The sequence below is a fragment of the Centroberyx gerrardi genome, chromosome 7 (genome assembly GCF_048128805.1).
Source record: "Centroberyx gerrardi isolate f3 chromosome 7, fCenGer3.hap1.cur.20231027, whole genome shotgun sequence".
NCBI lineage: Eukaryota > Metazoa > Chordata > Actinopteri > Beryciformes > Berycidae > Centroberyx > Centroberyx gerrardi.
Window position 1 is genome coordinate 3202728 of NC_136003.1, and position 20720 is coordinate 3223447.

At 40.0% G+C, this 20720-nt stretch overlaps 1 protein-coding gene across 1 annotated transcript in view; it reads right to left on the reverse strand.

Moving 5' to 3' along the window:
* The window catches only part of LOC139915732 (multidrug resistance-associated protein 1-like), a 55547-nt gene extending 35197 nt beyond the window's left edge, over positions 1-20350 (reverse strand). The window contains exons 1-5 of the mRNA XM_071904431.1: positions 20309-20350; positions 11380-11556; positions 10893-11018; positions 7748-7885; positions 2837-2851 (exon numbers count right to left, since the gene is read on the reverse strand). Of these exons, the coding sequence (XP_071760532.1) occupies positions 2837-2851; positions 7748-7885; positions 10893-11018; positions 11380-11556; positions 20309-20350 (498 nt within the window). The remainder of the gene's footprint in view (positions 1-2836; positions 2852-7747; positions 7886-10892; positions 11019-11379; positions 11557-20308) is intronic.
* Positions 20351-20720: the final 370 nt, after the last annotated feature.

Consider the following 20720-nt stretch of genomic DNA (forward strand, 5'->3'; position numbering starts at 1 on the left):
AAATATAATAAAATATCATCCGCATATAATGAGATAACATGGCGTGTGTTCCCCACGGCTATAGGACCTACATTTTGAGATTGGCGAATTTTTTGAGCCAGGGGTTCCAATGATATGGCAAATAAGAGCGGAGAGAGGGGGCAGCCTTGACGTGACCCTCTGCCTACAGGAAACGGAGAGGAGCAATGGTTTCCCGGTCAACACTATAGCTGAGGGGTTACTATACAGAACTTTTAACATATGTATATATTGTCCACCAAAACCCATATGTTCCAATGTAAACCGCAGAAAACTCCACTCAAGACGATCAAACGCCTTTTCCGCGTCAATCGATAGTATCGCAGGCAGAGAAGACATCTTAGGTGCAGCATGTATAATATGGAGTAATCTTCTTACATTGTCTGATGCTAATCTATTTTTAACAAAACCTGTTTGATCAAGATGAATGAGCTTAGATATTACTGGGTCTAATCTATTAGCTAGGGTTTTGGCGAACAATTTCACATCAGAATTTAATAATGATACTGGTCTATAGCTCGTGCAAACTGTGGGGTCTTTATCTACCTTGCATAAAAGTGATATGATAGCTGTATTGACGTCTCTATTGAAAAAACCCTTCTGGAGAGATGTATCAATTATATCAAGCATAATTGGTCCTAGATCCGACCAGAACTCAAGATAGAATTCTGGCGGAATGCCATCTAATCCAGGCGATTTGCCTCTTTTCATTTGTTTCAGTGATTCAATTAATTCATTTTGTGTTATTTTTGTATCTAAGGAGTTAGCCTCATCTGTTGAGAGCTGAGGTAAATTCAAATCTTCAAAAAAAGAATTCATGAGTTCGGATGAGTCATCTGTCTCACTTAGGTATAATTTTTGGTAAAAAAATTTAAATTGTTGGTTAATCAATTGAGGGTCATGCAGAAGAGAGCCATCCTCGGCTTTTACTGAAGATATAACAGACAGACGATCGTTATTGCGGAGTTTACTGGCCAGTAAAAAACTGGGTTTGCTGCCATCAAGATAGTGGGATTGCCTAACTCTATGTATTAAAAATTCAGACCTCTGTCTGAGGAGAGAGTTTAGTTTTAATTTAGTCATAGATAGCTCTTTCTCCCTTTCAGCAGAAAAGCTATTGTGTTGCTGACGAATTAATGAAGAATGACAATGTTCCAAGTTGTTAATCTCCTCAAGTTGCTTTCTATTTTGACCAGAAGCAAACGCAATTGAATTGTTCCGTATAAAACCTTTTGTGGCATCCCACAGGATTCTAGCATCAGAAACAGAGCCTTTATTAATGGATAAGAATTCCCTTAACCCTTTTCTAAATTGATTACCAAAGTCAATGTTTTGCAGAAGACCGATATTAAACCGCCAGCGTGTTGCACGACTAGGAAATGCAGTTAGCAATAAAACACACAAATTAGCATGGTGGTCAGACAATGACATATGTACTATTTCTGCTTTATGAACTCGATGTACCAATTGAGAAGAAATTAGAATATAATCTATCCTCGAGAAGGAACAATGTCTACCAGAATAGAATGTATACTCTCTTGTAGTAGGATTGTGCGTTCTCCATATATCCGAAAGGGCATAATCCGAAACTAAATTCCGCAGGGCAAGAGTATTTGAGGATACATTATTAGTCTTAGTTGTTTTATCCATCAAGGGATCCATAACTGTATTGTAATCACCTCCTAAAAAAACTTTAAATTGATTCAGTTTATGAAGAATTTGATATAGAGATGAAAAAAAAGAATTGTCATATATTGGGTGCATATATTGAAAGAAAAGCAATTTTTACCCCTTCAATAATGGTTTTCACATAAGCAATCCTTCCCTCCTGATCACTGCCTTTTCCTACAATATTAATTTTAAGATTGGAACGAAATAATATAATTGCTCCCTTTGTTTTATTACTAGCTGATGAGTATGATGCTACTTTAAAGATACTGTTCTCAACTTTAGTTACATCTTGTTGCATTAAATGAGTTTCTTGTAGTAATGCAATATCTACCTTTTTTTTTAACAGCTGCAGCGCTTCTTTGCTTCATTAATGCCCTGTACATTCCAAGAAAGAATAGATAAACCTGCCACCATTAAACTACTTTGATATAAAGGAGTAGATAGTAGTATGTAACATAGTAAGAAAAAGGAAGAAGGAAAGAAAATAAATAAATAAATAAATGCATGAAGCACAACCCAACCTAATACCAGCAAACACCCAACCTCCCCTGCCCTCCCTCTCCTCCAGCCAGTTGCTTCCCCCTGAACCCCAAACCCTCCCCCTTGACCCCACCCCCCTTCCTACCATAACCCTAACACAAGAACGGGGAAAAATACTGAGGTAATCCAAGTCAGAATTTATGTATTCAGAATCATTAGTTACCCCATCTTGTTGACTCCTTTTACTCCACATCACTTGCGGAGCTGTGACAGACTAGAACAATCCCCTTCACACGGTTCCTCATTCTTAACTCCCCTCAACCGATTACAATAACCCTTATTAATTATGGAATATATTACTAATAATAATAATAATAATTATTATTATTATAACGACAATAGTGATAATCAGGGTAATAGTAGGCCTATTTACTTTCCAACCCAACCTTTGTAAACCATCGAAAAAGTGAGAACCCATATTATATAGTCAACTGTACAATCAGCTAATGACCAACTGGTCAGCTGTATAGAGTCACTTAATTGTCTCTCATATTTAATCATAGCCTAATCATTTGTGGGTATTTCTCATACCTGGTCGCCTGCCATAGGTCAGTATTCAACTAGAAGTAACTTGTTTAAAGCTGGGAAGATAAACAGTCTTGTCCACTTCATTGCAAACAGCCTACTGGCCTGTTGATGTTGATTCCGTAGCGGAGCTGGAGTTAGTGAGAGACGGCCTCACTTGCTTCTCATAGAATTCCATAGCCTCCGCTGCGCGAGTGAAGGAAAAAGTTTTGTTGTTGAAAGTGACCAGCATTTTAGCAGGGTGAACAATGCCGTATCTCAGATTAGCTTTACATAGGAGTGCTTTAATCTCATTGAATTCAGCCTGCTGTTTCCGCAACTCGATGGTCGTATCGGGGTAGATGCTGATTCTTTGTCCTCGGAAATACAGTTTACCTCCCATTGCTCCGACCAGGCGCTGGATGGTGCGTCTCACCTCGAAACTGTGCAGCCGGGTTATCATGCAGTGGCTCCCGTCTTTGGCAGTAGGACCGGTGCGATGAGCAATACTAACCAAGGGAGGCGGCCCCAGGTCATCTTCACCAAACAGTTCGTAGAGAAGTTTATTGACAAACGCAGTAGGTTTACCTGCCTCAATTCCTTGCTGTAGTCCAATTATGCGCAAATTAAATTTCCTGCTGTGATTTTCAAGTGTTTCCGTCTTCTCTTTTAATTGTTCATTCACGACCAGCAGGGCCTTGTATTGTTCCTCCATTGTGGACATTCGTCCCTCCATAGCATTCGCCGCAGATTCCAAATCTTCTACTTTTGAACTGCATGATTTAATAGTAACTTCGAGCTTCTCTAGTGCCTCGTGGATAGGTTTGAGCTTGTTGTCGAGCGCAGATGAAATCTCCTCTCGGACAATTTCTCTGATCATTTTGCCAAGAGATTTAGGATCCATTTCCCTGCTGCGTAATTTACAAGGCACAAGAGTGTCCAGAAAATATTCCGCCGAAATATATTCGGTTGAAAGGGTGCCTTAATTTCGAATTAACTAGTTTGAAGGGAACGGCGCGTGGCAGGAGTTGGCGTTCTCGCTACTTGCCACCGGAAGTCATGTCATCCCGGCATGGCTCTGTGACGTGTTTTTAATTGTTTTTTTAATACAATGGAGTTCTATGGCTGCTGGGACATGGCTTCACTGGGCACCGGCTACATGTACGAGACTTGTTGGCAAAACAAAATCATGATTTTGTTATTTTCATAGGATTTGTTGACGGTAAGCAATGCATTAAAAAACACTTATCCTTTAACAACAGTGTTAGGTAGTGAGCTAGCTAGATAGCTAGCCGGCTAGCTAGTAGACAGCTACCCTCATAGTCGCAGATGTATGAAGAAGCGTATAGCTTAAACCCTTCATCCAGTTTGGTCGTGGGAGTCGTGGAGGTCAACCTGCATGATGTACGGAAATGCTCATCTTTGACAGCTCCCGAAGACACCGTGAATAAAAAAACGCCATATCCACACGTACCTGGTACAACAACAAGCTTTCGGTAGAGCGAAACTGAACCGGAAACTAGTAAATCCGCTTTAACAGAATGCGGAAGTAAGTTGGGCATAACCCCTATTGCACCTATCCTGAGATGACAGTGCTTGAGGATGAGCACTCAGCCTCAACCTTTTGGCAGTGGGGGGAAAACTTGCAACCAACCCAAACTCTAATACAGAGTAACTGGAGTTCTGGTCTGAGCTACCGTTGTTAGTGTAGCTTTGTTATGGTAGAAAAGCTGATACCTAGCTAGCTAGCTAGCTAAGCTAACCGGCACCTACCTGTCCAATGGAAAACAGGCCTCCATGTCGCTCTATATCCCCATCCTCTCCTTCAATACTTGCCAAGGTGTAAAAGCTAACCCCAGATTTACTCTTGTTTTGGAACTTGTCTGCTTGGCGTTTCGCCTCACTGTAGACTACTTGCGTTTCATACTGTCCAGAGGGCGTGCGCTTCGCGTCTTGTTGAGCTAGGGAGGAGGGGTCAACTTTGAAAGTTGTTTACAAGCCACAACTGGCAAAATCCAACTTAGCATGCCTTTAAACAATACACATAGAGTATATCACATTAAGGTAGTTAAATGCAGGTAAAAGACTATTTCTAATGCCTTGCATTGTGGCAGGATGAGACAAACTTAGCTGCTAGCCATGCAGTACTTTCATCTTCCCCCAACAGTAAAGGAAGCTTTTCAGTATCTGGCAGGGTCATGAAGGCTGGAGTAGCTTTTTCAAAACATTGTAAATATTTAGTTCTCATGTTGTTGTATTTGGGACATGTGCATTGGAAATGTGTTTCTGTTTCAATGTCCAAGTGGCAGTAGCTACAGACAAGTTCCTCTTCTCCACGATTTTAGATGGTGCCTCTTTCGGTATCAAATTCATGATCACTAATTCTGTATTTTGTTATAATTTGTTTTTCTTACAGATTTTTATTGTGAGATATTCTGCCAGTTGGATGTCTCTGTTAGGGACTGATAAAGGAGCAGTTTGCTGTGTGATGTATTTTCATCTCTTCATTGTAGTGTAGTGTAGTGTAGAAAGTTTTGTTCTGCCTGATTTGCACGGAGCCAAAATTTAATTGCACTTTTCTGAATTTGGATATTCAAGGGGAATATACCACGTTCTGCTCTACATGCATTATTTGAGGTATTTTGATGAACTTCTAATTTTGTTTTACCATAAATCACTTTATAGAACACAGCAGGTGTGATCAGTGAATTATATATTTTTTGCCAGATTTTTGTGGATATATCTGTTTTCCCAAATTATTTTTTTATTGCATGCAAAGCTATCCTGGCTTTATTGCAAAAGGCTATTTACTGCAAGTTGGAGCTCCCTGACGCACTGATCTCAGCCCCCAAATAATTATATGAGCCCTTTTGCTCTTGTCTGGTGTTGCCCAGAGTAAAGTTACATCTGGATCCTTTTCCCTGAGATCTGGCCTTCCTCTGGAATACCATAACGCTGATCTTTTCCAGGTTGACTGTCAGTGCGAGACAGCAGAACCAGATCATCGGCATAGAGCAGGAACTTAATGTTCATATCATGAAGAGTGATACCTGGGGCTGCAGATTGTTCCAACATCGTTGCTAGTTCATTGATGTAAATGTTGAACAGTGTTGGACTCAAACTGCACCCCTGTCTCACTCCCCGCCCCTGTGAAAAGAATTCTCTTCTTTTATGGCCAATTTTTACTGTACATTTTCCATGTCATGTCATATTATATATTTTACCCCCTACACCACTTTCAATAAGTGTATATAAAAGCCCATTGTGCCAGATTGAATCAAATGCCTTCTTAAAGTCGAAAAAACATGCAAATACTTTCACATTTTCACTTTTGATGTCGTTTTTTTCTCTCTCTCTCTGTCATGGTCAACAGTGTAAATATAGGTCTTCAGTGGATAAACATGATCCAATGTTTGCTTAGTTAAACCACATTTTGTGTGTGTGTGTTTGTGTGTGTGTGTGTGTGTGTGTGTGTGTGTGTGTGACCAGCCATCATGTGCATGTGATCCCTGTGAGATCTTAGAGGAGCTGGTAACCTCAGGGTCATCTTTTAAATCACCTCTTTACAGACAGACTTATATAAAATCACCTCGTAATATTACTATTATTGTTAGTAGTAGCAGTAGTAGTCACAGAAGTACTACTAGTAGTAGTAGTAGTAGGAGTAGTAGTAGTATTTGATCCTGTTACAATGTAGCGTAATACCATTTTGGTGGGTGAGTATCAACATGCCATGTTTTACCCATTGTGTTACACAGGAGGCGAAGATAAATGTATCTGAGGGCAAATGGATAGCCTTGAGATTTGAATGTGCCTGGTTTGCTGTTCTAAAAAGCAAACTGCACCACACTTCCTGCGCAGTGCTGTATCTGTAAAAGATTGCACCCATCACCCAAACCAAACCCTAAAATAGCCCATCCCATGCCATACGCATTCAAGCACACTCACACATATGCATACTCACACGTACAGTGGAAACTAAACTTAGGCCTGACTCCGTGCCATAGATAATATCAGATGCATACATACTTGTTTTTGTGTCACATGCTATAGCTGCTTATTTGTGTGAAGGGCCTAGACGTTGATTGCTGTGTGTGAGAGAGATAATGAGAGGGGGAAGACCCATGTAGAGAAAAGAGGAGACAAAACAGAGGAGAGATAGAGACCAACAGATCATTCTGATTTCCTTCGTCCTTCTGGTTCCACCTCCATTCTCAACAAAAACATGTTGGATACAAAGCTTTTGACTTGGCTACAAATATGGCGCCAAAATGAATGTTGAGATGACATCCGTGGTCGTCCATAGCTGCTACCTGCATTGTTTTATGAAAACAGGATCTAAATATCTTTATTTCTGATATCAGTTCAAAACAGTTTCCAATACTGTTATATAATATTAATTTTTTTTTTTACCATGCCATAATATCATATTGAGAAATTTTTGTGAGTGTTTGGGTTGACGTTGAACCTGCAGGTCGTGTAAGCATAAGGAGTTGGACTTCGCCACCTCCTGCATCTGGGTCCGTCAAATGCTTGCTGAGATGCATTACACTAGTTTATAATGTATGCATAGAAAGAGAAATTCACTCTGTGAGGTCCGTGTAATAACAAACAAGTAGCAGCTACACAACAGACATTGCACATGAGGAGTCAATATACTGTATACACACACATACACACAGAGAAAATACAGACCAAAACTTCTAAAAGGAATTTTAAGAGGAGACAGATAGCAAAATAGAGGTAAAGAATGAAAGTGTGTGTGAAATAAATGAGCAAATACTGAGAAAAAGAGTGAAAAGGAAGCACACACACACACACACACACACACACACACACACAGTTGTATATGATGAACTTGATTAAAGGGGAAGAAAGAGAGTATGCTAAAGAGTGAGGGACACGTGTAAGGTTTTTGTGTCTATGTTCTCATTACATAATGGCTAAATTGACCAACGGGACAATCTACCAAAAACGTAATATATTCCTTTAACTGCAGCAGCAGCAGTTATACCTCGTCAATAATCTGCTGGATGTTGGCCCTGAGAGGAACGATGGAGCAAACCACCGTCAGAGTCCAGAAGAAGAAGAGCAGGACAGACGAACGACATCCCTTCATCCTCTCCAACTGGATAACACAGATCGCCAGGATCTGAAGAGAGGAGAGGAAGAGGAGAGGAAAGAAGAGAGGAGAGGAGATTGCAGGAGGCAACAGCAGGAGAGAAGCAAAACATGAAACAAATCTTCATTGGTATGTATGTCAGTCACTGCATCTAATATACCAAAAATATAAAAAAGTGTTCTATACAAATCTTTTTCCAGATTTTGGAGCACCTGATCATTATACTACATACAGTACAAAAACTATACATCTTTCTCTTTTAATCCCTCACAATTCTGTAACTTCTCTCTGTATGTTTTTTAGATGAAATAGGGGGGAAAGGATACCCACCCTGTACCCTTGGTGGTTTAATTAGTACAGCGTCAATTTGAGATTGTCATTGTCAGTTCATTTTCACGTGAACCAGAATGGGAATGGAGATCTAGCCTAAAAACCTCTTCAGGATGTTTTCCAAGTCATGTTATCTTGTCTGGCCTTGTGCCTTTAAAAGGAGCTGTATTGAGTTATCTTATCTGGCTCTGCTTTAAAAAGCCATCTAACTGCAGCTTGGGGTGGCTGTGGTGTCTGCACCAACCACAGTTAGGGGCATTTTACTGTCTTTGTGTTGATATGTTTACATCTGTGGACATACTTCAGGCAGTTTTTCTCAATTGTTCAGTTGCCTTTTTTGCCTGTGGTTACAAACTGCAAATGCATTGACACTGATTGATCACTGCCTCAAAGACATTTGCTAAATGTCTAGTTATTTCTGGTTCTCTTCACACACTGAATATACTGACAATACCTTTTTGCAAATCATGTTACACAAATGCAATCTGTAAATACAAAATCCACATAGAGGCTCACAGATACCTCAACATCTTTCAAATCTGAGAAAAGCAAGTGTGTTGATTCCATAGTCACGTGTGCAAATGCAGTCAATGCAGGTCAAAACTTTTCATCGGGTGATCAATATGAAATCACACATTAAGGGAACCAATTGATGTTCCGGAGGAATGAGGTTGGAACATTCAATATGTGCGGCTAAAATGGGCTCATCCGCCAGCATAAGATATGATATGAAATGATACGACATGATACGATACAATGATACGATACAATACGATACGATACAATACGATACGATACGCTACAATATGTTACAATACGTTACAATACGATACGATATGATACAACAAGACAAGATAAGATGTGATTTTGTTGATGTTATGTAATGTTTCAAAAACAGTATTAATTTAATATGTATTTACTGTTTTGCAAACTAAAACAGAGTTTTGTTTGTGACATATTCTTAAAATCTGCACTATTGTTTAGAGCAATGCTGCAATACATAATGGTTTAGAAGCTATTCTGCAGTATTTTTCACTGCAAAAAATCTTGCGATGTGTGTTTTTGATACTGCAACTGACTGGATCAGAACTGTTTGGCTTCTACAGTTAGCATTCTATGTGGTATAAACACATTACACACCCTAAAACCCGCTATTTTAGAGGCCTATCCTAACTTACATTACAAAGTTTTCATGTTAGCATCTATTAGTAATCCTAGTATAAGTAATTCGGTATTGAAACAATTTCTCTTAAAATCACACGCAAGTCATGGCATTTACATTTATGGCTGTAGTAATACTTAGAATAAGAACTGTTAGTTTTCCAACTTATTACCTTGCACTTGCATTGTTGAGCCTGTTGCAAATTTCTCAAAAACAAAAACACCACAGTGACAACTTTTTGTCCTATAAAGGGGCTTCTCCTCTACCAACTGTAGATATATTTCAAAGATTATTCAACAAAAAGCTTTCCATCTCATTTTAATGATTTCTATCTCATAAATTAACTTTTTGAAAACTGTCAGCAACAATAAGCTAATGGGATGGCTGACATTGCTGGCTTAAAGCAGCCCATTCAGCAGTTCAGAACCAGAATTGTATCAGCAATTTGGCTATACGCTAAAGGTGTGGCTGATTCTTCTGTCTTGAAACAATCCACTCAGTTCAGAAACTGAATTTTATCAGCAAAAGAGCTGAGTATAGTGTATCACTACTCACTGCAGCTAACATATCTGTACTATCATAAGACATAACTCCTGTCTTATCAGGATTTTCTACCCCAGCTAATATACTTACTTTTCAGCCAGAGTAACCATGCTACTAGCAAACAATATGTCAGATAGCATGCTACAAACACCAAAGCTAACAAGCCAACGTAACAACATGCTAAAAGATCAACATCCCAACAAATATGTATGCCATTGTTGTTGTAAGATGTTAATGTTATTATACAGCTAACCATAAATCTAGATTTATTCTGAAATATCTGTTTGCAGCCTCAACGTTAGTGGCTATATGAGCTACGATAACAAATGCAAGGCAGGCTAACTAATTGCTAATCTCGGTGGTAAATTACAGTACCACAAAGCCCTCTTATGCCTACAGCATAAGATTAAATTCTTATTCTGAAAACACTATTAGCGTTTTAATATTTGATGACATATGTATCATGTTAGTAAAATAAATATTGTCTACTTACATTTATAATCATTTGAAATCAGACTACCACCAGCACCAATCACTTTCTCATATGCCTTTACAGAGCTGAAAATGACGCATGCCATGGACGTTAAGCAGTATCAATGCATTCTTAGCATGTTCACAAACTCAACATACTATGTAGTGGAAACATACTACACACTCATTTTAGTTTGTTAAGTGTGGGTAGTATATGGTTTTGAACACATTCTAGTCTTTTTTCCCCTCACAGATAAAACCATTTGTAGTCAGAAGACAGGTATTTTTACACTCTTATAAATAAATTTGTTTTTTTCTGTTTTGAATGGTACTTTTTGGCAATTGGTGTAATAACCTTTTTCACTTCTATATCACTGTTATTGCATCAGATCGTCTCAGCCACAATTAATTTTGTCTAGGCTTGTCTGGTGCCCATGAAACCGAAAACACATTTAGTGTCAAGAATGTTAGTCATCACCGGGAAGTCTTGGAAAATTGACTTTTTGGAGATGAAAATTTTCTACTTATTACCATGGTGAGGCTTCGTACGACAGGGCTGAGCAGGAAGACCATGTGCTTCTGGATGTCCTCATTCCTCTTCACCAGGAAGTAGACAATCTCCAGCAGACCAAAGGATGCCAGGCACAGACCAAGGAGCTGTGAACAGAGATGGCATATCGTATTTTACTTTCTGTTGCACACACACACACACACACACAAACACACACACACACCACATAAACTTAATTGTAATTCTAATCTGAACCCTTAACCTATACTGATTCCTAATTCTAATTTTAACCCTAAACTCAAATCCTTCTTAAACCAGACTTAACTCTTACCCTAACCTAAACCCTAATCCCGATTCTAATCTTAACCTCAACCCCAAGATTTAATCCTAAACAAGGCTCTTGAAGAAATGGGGACCGACTAAGATCTTCTCACTCCGAAGATCTAAAACTCAAACTGGAAGTACAAGAAGACATACACACACACCCACACACACACAGACACTTACTGTTTTAGCGCAGCAGAGGCTGGATATCGAGATGCATCCCTGGTCTCTGAACCACAAGTAGAGCAGGTAGAGAGGAGCACAAGCCCACAGGTAGATACATGGGAACCACACCAGTACAGTGTGCTGGAAACACTGGGTCAGGTCTGGGTGGGGCGTGTACCATGTTAGGTTCCAGTCCTAAAACACAGTGGAGGAAGAAGGATTCAAATGCTTTTTCCCAGAAAGTAGACATACACCAATATGGTGTATATTTAACAGCCCTGTTTATTCAGAACAAAACAGAAACATAAATGCATCACTTTCTTTGTGCCAGAGGTTTATAGGTTGGATATAGGTTGAATCACTATTGTGTATCAATTGGCAATAGAGAGTAGCAACAGCAACATTTATTTATATGAAAATGTCACAGATTATTACTTTAATGTCTTTCCATGTTTGTAGCAACTGTTCCTACACCAGAGGGAACATTTTATTGACACCCTCAAGGTTAGTACACAGTATTTGCATGTGTTGAAATTCTGGGTCTCCCCTTGTAATGTGAAAATAAACACTATTTTGTATGAAAAAGGGTCCAGACTGTCAGTATGGTGGATCTGCTGAGTTAGCACTAACAATTATTGACCTAACCATCAGGAGAGGACTCGTACTCTACAGGCTTGTGTAAACTAACTCTGATTGGGTAAGAGGGCTATGACCTGTCACCTAGAGAAAGCGAACTCGAGGTCACACGCACAATCTTGGATCAGATCCAGCTGGACTATGCTGCACAAAATTTGAAGTTAGAAGTAAAATTATGTGTTTGTCTCTAATCTCTCTATCTTTGTCTCTCACCTTGGTCTTAAAAGTTTGCCCAGGACAGCAGAAGAAAGAGAAGAAACCGGACAAGCAAGCTTGTCTTTATTGTGTCACACAGCACACCACAACACTTGCATGCAGCGACCACACACACACACACACACATGCTGACGGTGGTCAGTGAAATTCAGTCTCTGCATTTGACCCATCCAAGGCATGTCCTTCCTCCGGGGGGCAGCCAGGAGCAGTGGGCAGCTTAGCTTAGCGCCCGGGGACCAACTTCAGTCTTCGTCATCGCTGGTCAGGCGATGATCTTCTGCATGTTTTTAGTGGGGGTCCTTACCGATGTTATATGGAGGAAACCCCAAGTGAGCACAGGGAGAACATGCAAACTCCACACAGAAAGGCCTCTTTTCACGAGATAGCCTACCTGGGCACTAGGCACCGAAGGGAGAACATACCCCCAGTGCCAACAGCGACCCAGGCAGGAATCAAACCCAGGACATGTTAAAGACTCTTGGGTGCATTCCATGTACAGGGTCTATAGCTCCTGGGTAACCATACACACTTTAAACACTTTCTGATTCAATGAAACATTAATGATCCCTGTAGTGCAACTGAGTCATTGAAGCAGCCAAGGCTATTAACAGGAATAGAACAAATAGAGAGTATTGAGGATAATACAAAGAGTAGGACAATAAAAATGATGGTGTCTTCTGTGACAGATTTACAGACTGTCACAGTGTGCATCACTAGATTTTCACATTTTCACATTGTCAGCTTTTCACATTGTGACAGATTTACGGACTGTCACAGTGTGCATCACTCGCTTTTCACATTGTCAGGTGTACATATGGAGGTTGTATGTACAGAAAATGTGCATTGTAACATATTCATATGATCAAATCTACAGATTTAGGTATAGCATATGTACAGAAATATGAACAAAATGTCCACTTGTGCATTGCTAGCTATCACCTTGTAAAATGTACAGATGGAGATACTGTAACAAATACACAAAAATGTGTCCAGATGTGCAAATGTGCATTTTTAGCTATTATCATTATCATTAAGTAGCATACTGTACATACAGAGATGTGAAAGAACAATGGATGATGAGGGGAGCTTCATGATGTGAAGAGCTTTGAACAACCTGGACAGAAATCAGACTTAATCAGTTGTTTATATTACACTGTCTGATTTCCATCTCTTTTTACCTTACATAAAACCTATTACAAATATACCTGTGGTATTCATACCTTTTATAATAATCTTTTTTTAATATCACAGAACCACAGAATATTGGAGGAAAAATCAATGCATCCAACCCATTTTTAAGATACATTTTTCTTTGTTGTTTATTAAGCAGTTATTTGCCACCCATAGCAATTTACTTTTAAATGTTTCGAAATGCTGATGTGAAATTATTCTAACAATCTTTAGTTGCCTTTTGGCCCCATCAAATTCTTGATGGCACTGCTCACATACAGACATATGTGTTCTATATTTACTGTATTTTACAGTAAGTCAGAATCTGAATCGTGCCTGCATCTTTTTAAGCTAGAAATGTTTGAAATGTTTGAGCGTCTGCCCGTCCCTCACTTCAATGATAGCTGGAATTGCAGGTCATTTCATGAAGAGTACAAATTTGCAAAACCGCAACCTCAAACCCACTGAACCATCTACACATAGTAGCTGTTGTGCCAATGGAGTGTGACCTCTGTCACAGCTCTGCCCACAACCCTGATCTGGGGAACTTCTGTTTCCCAGTGTATAAGAAAAAGGAACAAAAACATGATATTTAGAAGTTGATTAGTGCGCCATAAAATTTTAGAATAGCCAAAGAATGGGACCTATTCTGCCAAAGAATGGGACCTATTGTGCTTTCCATAGCAGATGGAAATTATTCTGGTTTGGTGTGTGTGTGTGTGCGTGTGTGCGTGCGCCCACGTATGTGTATGTGTGTGCATGCATGTACTCCCGGCAACTTGTAACCTTTAAACTAGCCTTGCAACTTATTCAATTTACAGAAAACAACATTATTAATCGGATAGAAGCTGTGGATGAAGGTAAAGTAATTGAAACAACATGTTGAGTCCTTTCTCCATTCTGATCACATCAATGACTGCACCATGCTGCTTTACCTGGTTATAATGAAAGAATTTAGAGTGAGAGAGGGAGTAAGCGAGCATGTGTTTGCATGTGTCTCCCGGCACTGACTAAACTCTGTGGTCAGTGAGTGCAGTCAATGATTTTCTGCCCATCTGCCTTACATGTATACACCACAGTTATAATTTCATCAAGATAATGTGGAAACAGGGTATAATCTCTTACTCCCCTCATAGATGCCCAGCAAAATATCGGCCGCATCCTATACATGTCAGGGACTGGCTGGTGGATTCCCCCCTCCTGCTGTTTGGCTCTTCATATAATATCATTGAACCGTTTCCTACATTCCCACCCCCCCCCGCGCCCGCACCATGCACTGTTGACTGCGCTTGCAGATGGTGATGATGGCACTATTGCTTGTGCAGTGCTCTTTTAGAGAGCTTGTTTGCACCACAACTTGATTTGGAACTAAGAATAACTGCCTTGTTTTTATCCTGACGATCATGCATTTTTGCATTTATCCTAGGGTTTGGAAAGGTTTTCATCTGCCCAAGTGTTGTAGAACTTATAGAAGACTATTTGATCCTAGAAGTTCACCAAAACTGAGTTATGAGGTTTTCACCTGACTGCAAAGTGCTGTTGGCTTCAAAATTCTCAGTTTTGTGTAGGTGAATCAAATAACTCAAAGAACTGGAACTTTCCATCTCCAACTGAAGAGGAGTATTTGTGTGATATATAGTATGTCCATATGTATATGCGTGGTGGTCCTGGTTGTCAGAGCCAATGTGCGTCTTGGACTCTCCTCTGTGTGTGTGCGTGTGTGTGTGTGTGTGTGTGTGTGTGTGTGTCTGTGAGAGAGAGAGAGAGAGTGTATGTAGCCACCATGTTTGGTTTGGACACAGATCAGCTCTACTCAGTCTACATTTTCAAGAGGTGATTCAGATGGCACAAGTTCTTTGGCTCAGTGTGCATTCTGTACAGTGTGTGTGTGTGTGTGTGTGTGTGTGTGTGTCTCTGTGAGAGAGAGAGAGTGTATGTAGCCACCATGTTTGGTTTGGACACAGATCAGCTCTACTCAGTCTACATTTTCAAGAGGTGATTCAGATGGCACAAGTTCTTTGGCTCAGTGTGCATTCTGTACAGTGTGTGTGTGTGTGTGTGTGTGTGTGTGTGTGTCTGCCTATCGTATATGAATGTTAGTGAGAGAGAATTTGTGTGCTCTAGTTTTGAAGCATAGCCCAAAAAGTAAAAGCAAGATACACAACTCCCTCCATCACTTTTCTGCAGACTGTTGCACCAGCAGGAAGACCAGATGTACTTGAGTACAGTTAAAAATTGTTAGGAGGTGGGAAAAGTGAAAACAAGCCTATAAGAAATCCTAATAGGTATTCATCTACTCAATCCAGTAATGGGACAGGGGGCGTGACGGATGGTGTTGACAACCTATTTGGAATCTCATCTGTTTGTATTAAAACATGAAAATCAAACAGGCATTTGTTCATTAACAATTCATTTCTGCAATGAGATACTACTATGTAGTGGACTTTAAGTTTTCAATACAGATTTCAATAATTAGTTTCAATGCAGATTAGTGGTGCTACCTGTGCATTTAACTTATGTTCGGCAGGTTTTGCATATTGCCACACTTTTATCAAGTTTTCCATCTTTCTTGTAAAATCCAAAGTAAGACCAAACTTGTGATTTGTAAGTATTTGGTGCGCTGTATATTTCCTCATCATTGGTCGACATCCTTCCAAAAGCAAAGGCGAGAGGAACACACACAGAAGGCAGGAGCAGAGAGTGAGGGGTGACATGTGACCCATATGTGAGCCTTCACACTCACAGGAGGACCGACAGGCAGAGAGAGAGTAGCAGATAGCTTTGGAGAAAACACAAGAGAAAAACACAATGCGAATGGCGAATTATTAGATGCTAAAAAATAAAAGATACACATGTCATATCGGCCTTTACCAACACACTGAAGCCCACATTGTATTATCCACAATTCCCTCCCAATTTGCTCAATACAAGCTGTCAGAATTGATATAGCAGTATGTTAAATATTAAGCCCAATGCATCGGTTCAAAACGGTGAATCGTCACACCCCTACTGTCTTCTAAACATATTTGATTTGCGCACTATAGCTAATGTATCTAGTAGGAGAAAATGTCAGCTAATAGTGAACGTTATTCACTTGTTAACAATATTGGTTGCTCCTGCTGGCTAAATTTGGAAACAAATCTATCCTTACCAGACTTTTCACTTTTACTTATAACATTACTGAATGGATCTACACCTATACCACAGCACTTTTTTTTCAGGTATCTCCCTTTTTCTAGGTTGTTATATATTTAGACATTTTTAACTAAGCCAGTTATCCATTGGAACTCCATGATGGAGCCAGACCTGGTTGATAGGAGACATGTGATGCCACTGCAAAGCCTCTATATCATTTTATCTCTATAGACCGTTAACCTTTTGTTTGAGAAACGTTTTCAACCCTCTAACCCATTGGTCAAAGTCCCATTTAAAGACTGCATGGGCACATGTGGTCATAAGGATGAGGTTTGCTGCAGCAGTGAGTGGAGAGTTTCTAGTGTACTGAATGTATAACAACAGCATCCTCATGCTGAATGTTGGCATGTCATGCTTTCCAAAGCCTGAACTCTTCAACTGAGAACATTGATAGCTGGCAGGAGACAAGACAGGAGTCAACATGCTCCAAAGGTTACAGCTTACACAGCATAGTGTATGGCATTCCAGCACTGCAGTGTTAAATGGTGATGCTAACTGATGTGCAGTCTATAATGAAAGGAACAGTGTCACTAACTTGCTAGTTATCACTACGACAAATACTAAGAACAGTGTACACAAGAGGCAGCGGTATTCTCGTTGATGCTTACGTTTAATGGAAGGTGAATGTTGAGTGAACATTAGCCAGCACTGACTGGCAGAGTATTCACTTACACAAGAAGAAAATGTGGTTGGAATATACAGTATATCTACTAATTTACCAATCTGCTGACACTCATTTTCTATTCATCGGTTTATCTTGTTAAAGTAATAAGCTGCAACATTCTCAAATGAATAAATGTCTCTTTTGCTATTCTATATATTGCTGATAGAGAGGAGTCGGAAGCTGAGGATGTTGGGGAGACTGATCTAACACAGGGAGGGTGGACCCTGCAGTGCAGCACACCTCTAATGCTCTGCTATTGGGAAAGTTTAACAATCAGCATCAAGGGAACAACAATCCTTGAATTCTACATATTTGGCATGGCAAATTGATGATGAAGTTTTATTTCATCCCTTTCGACCAATACAATTCGATGACATGGGATTACATTTGATCTTTGAAGTTTATGCTTAAATGGACTGTATCATAAATTCAAAGTGATAATCAGCAATGTTTTCATATCAATAAATGTCCATTCTGATACTCTCTATTGCCCATTGATATAACACAAGAGTGATTCAACCTATACCCAGTTCATGAAAGCTTTTACATTTGCTGTTTTAAACACTCAGTGTTGAATAGGTCTTTCCATGGAAAAATCCTGTGATGCACAGGAAATTTGTTTGTGATAAATAGAAGAACTTGGTAGTTCGCATGAGCAGTGACAGCCACCATGGCTGAACAGACAAAGAAAAGAGTGCCACAGAAACTTCATCAACAGAAAGTCCAAGTAAAATGACGTCACAGTACTGGACACTGACTGATTGACAAGTGATCTCTGGGAAGTGCAGTGCAAAAACACCATCCCCACACCTGCCCGGCACCTCTCATCCTGGACAACTCCTGGCTGAGGTTCTCTTAGGTGTTGTTGTCTTGTCATATGGGTCTTCTCTGACCCTTCGCCTGAGACCAGTTTGCCTTGGGTGTCCCTACCAGAGGCCAAGGCTCTCGACAACATTGCTCCCAGGGTCACTGAGGCACACAAACCCCTCCATCACAATAAGATTGCGATTCAAACAGATAGTCGATAATCCAGAGCCAGTCACTCGCACACCAGGACGATCGTCGAAATATCAGTGTAAAAATGAATGCAGAGATCAACCAATGTTAATAGCTGAACGGCTGACCAGCCATCAACTTGTAGGCAAGGCAGATCAAGGTACAAGATCAGGCAATCAGTTCAAAGCCATGGAGTCCAAACGTTAATCAAATCCTTTTAATTCACAATCCAATAAAAGTGAAGATTGTCTGATTATTCTTGTGCGTATGTTGCTGCCCTTTGTAAAGAAAACAATTTGCTTTGTGCTCTTGGTTTAAAGCTGCACTATGTTACTTTCGTACACTGGCAGCCCCAAATTGCAGCGAGAGGTAACAGTTTGAATTTTGAAGACTTCAGAACCCAGGAATCATGTAAGGTGAAGTCAGTAAACGAAATAAGCTGTTGTTGGTGGTTCCAGACAGAGCGCTCACTCGCTGCTGTTTAGGAATTTTAAGAATGCTTGTCACCTGAAGGTCACGGTTTGAATTCCTGGACCATCCCATGTGGATGGGGAAAGTGAACACTCTCTTCTCCCTCGACAACTACTGTCGAGGTACCCTTGAGCAAGGCACTGAACCCCAACTGCTCCAGTAGAGCTGCTCAGTGGCTACCTGTAGAAGACTATGTTTACACTGGGCAGCACCCAGTGGCCAGCAGTAGAAGACTCTGGTTGCACTGGTCAGTTCCCAGTGTGAATGTATGGAACTGTATTAACGTGAAGCAGGATGTTGCTAGGAAAGAGCATGGAGCTCAGTCAACTTCTCCTGGGTAAATAAAGGTTAAAAACATACAAAATGCTTAACTTAACTTAACTTAACTTAACTATAGTCTAGCTTATGCCTATGTATCCCACATTCTCCTTTTGTGTGATGTTGGAAATAGCTCTATATTACTTCCATCCCAAGTAGTATGGATTGCATTTATGTAATAAATGCAACTTCATCCACATGGCTCAGTGACTGCAAATTGTTGAATGAGATACAAAAGGAACAACTAAAATCTTGCTTCAAGTTGCACACCGTTGTCACAGCATAAGATAACCTCACACCTGAACAAATATATACACATTCAACAAGTTTTGCAATCAGACAAATGCAATCAGACACAGTGAGAGAAATGATAACCAAATCAGCAACAGCACACCACTTTTGTTTAAGGGTGTGTGCATGTGTGTGTGTGTGTGTATGTGTGTTTTTTTTTTTGTTAGAGACTAGTTTGGTTAATTACAACACATTCAGGTTATCTGAGGATAGGCAGAGCAGCCAGGACAACTACTATTTAACCTAGAAGTAAGTGTATCATTAATAATGTGTGTGTGTGTGTGTGTGTGTGTGAGTGTGTGTGCGTGTGTGTGTGTGTGTGTGTGTGTGTGTGTGTGTTTTGTGACCCACTGAACAAAAGTGAACAACCACTAAAGGAAAAAGTTTTAAAAAATTACAAGTCCATGTGTTGATATTAAAGAGTGAAAGCAATTAAATCAGAAAGAAAGAAAGAAAGAAAGAAAGAAAGACAGAAAGAAGTCATCGATGGGAAAGACCCAAGAGTTTGTGAATCATGAGCTGATCGTATGGTGACTCAGGTGCAGGAGCACTCTCACTGTCAAAACAACTATCACTTCCCAGAATATCTCTCTCTCTCTCTCTCTCTCTCTCTCTCTCTCTCTCTCTCTCTCTCTCACCCTCTCTCTTACACACACACACACACACACACACACACACACACACACACACACACACAACAATAGCTTTCTCTTCATATATAGTAAAATGCACTACTACCTACAACTTTGTGCTGATCAACAGACAGACCTTCATTACTCTGTGAAAACTTTCTCTACTTATCTAATGTTGTGTATAGAAGCAGATGTGAAGTATTTTCAAGTGTTCAGATAGCTCCCATTTCCAATACTTTCTCCAATTGTCAATTGTTCTCACTCTGAAGGTCTTAAACTCAAACTCAACACACACACACACACACACACACACACACACACACACACTCACCACACACACACATTTAGAGTAACTCACCCAGAGTGGATCCAGGCCACTCAGGCTGCAGAGATCATCCATTCCTCCTCCTCTTCTTCCCTCTCTTCTTCTTCTTCTTCTTCTTCTTCTTCTTCTTCTTCTTCTTCTTCTTCTTCTTCTCGTTTAGGAAAATATCCTGTCTTGCTTGTGGGTAAATCCTGGGTTTTCCAGCAAACACCTCTCCTCCTCAGACTTCCTCTCAGTCTGAAATCCTGGTTTGTTTGGATCTACGTTTTATCCTCCCTCCTCCTCTCTCCCTCCCTCTGTCTCTCTGTCAATCTCTCTCTCTTTCCCGGCCTGTCTATCTCTGTGTAAAGGAATGCACAGAATGCATACATACAAGTTTGAAGAGAGCTAATTTAATATTCACCGGGTGTTTAAAATTTGCTAATCTCATGTTTTTGTTAATCTT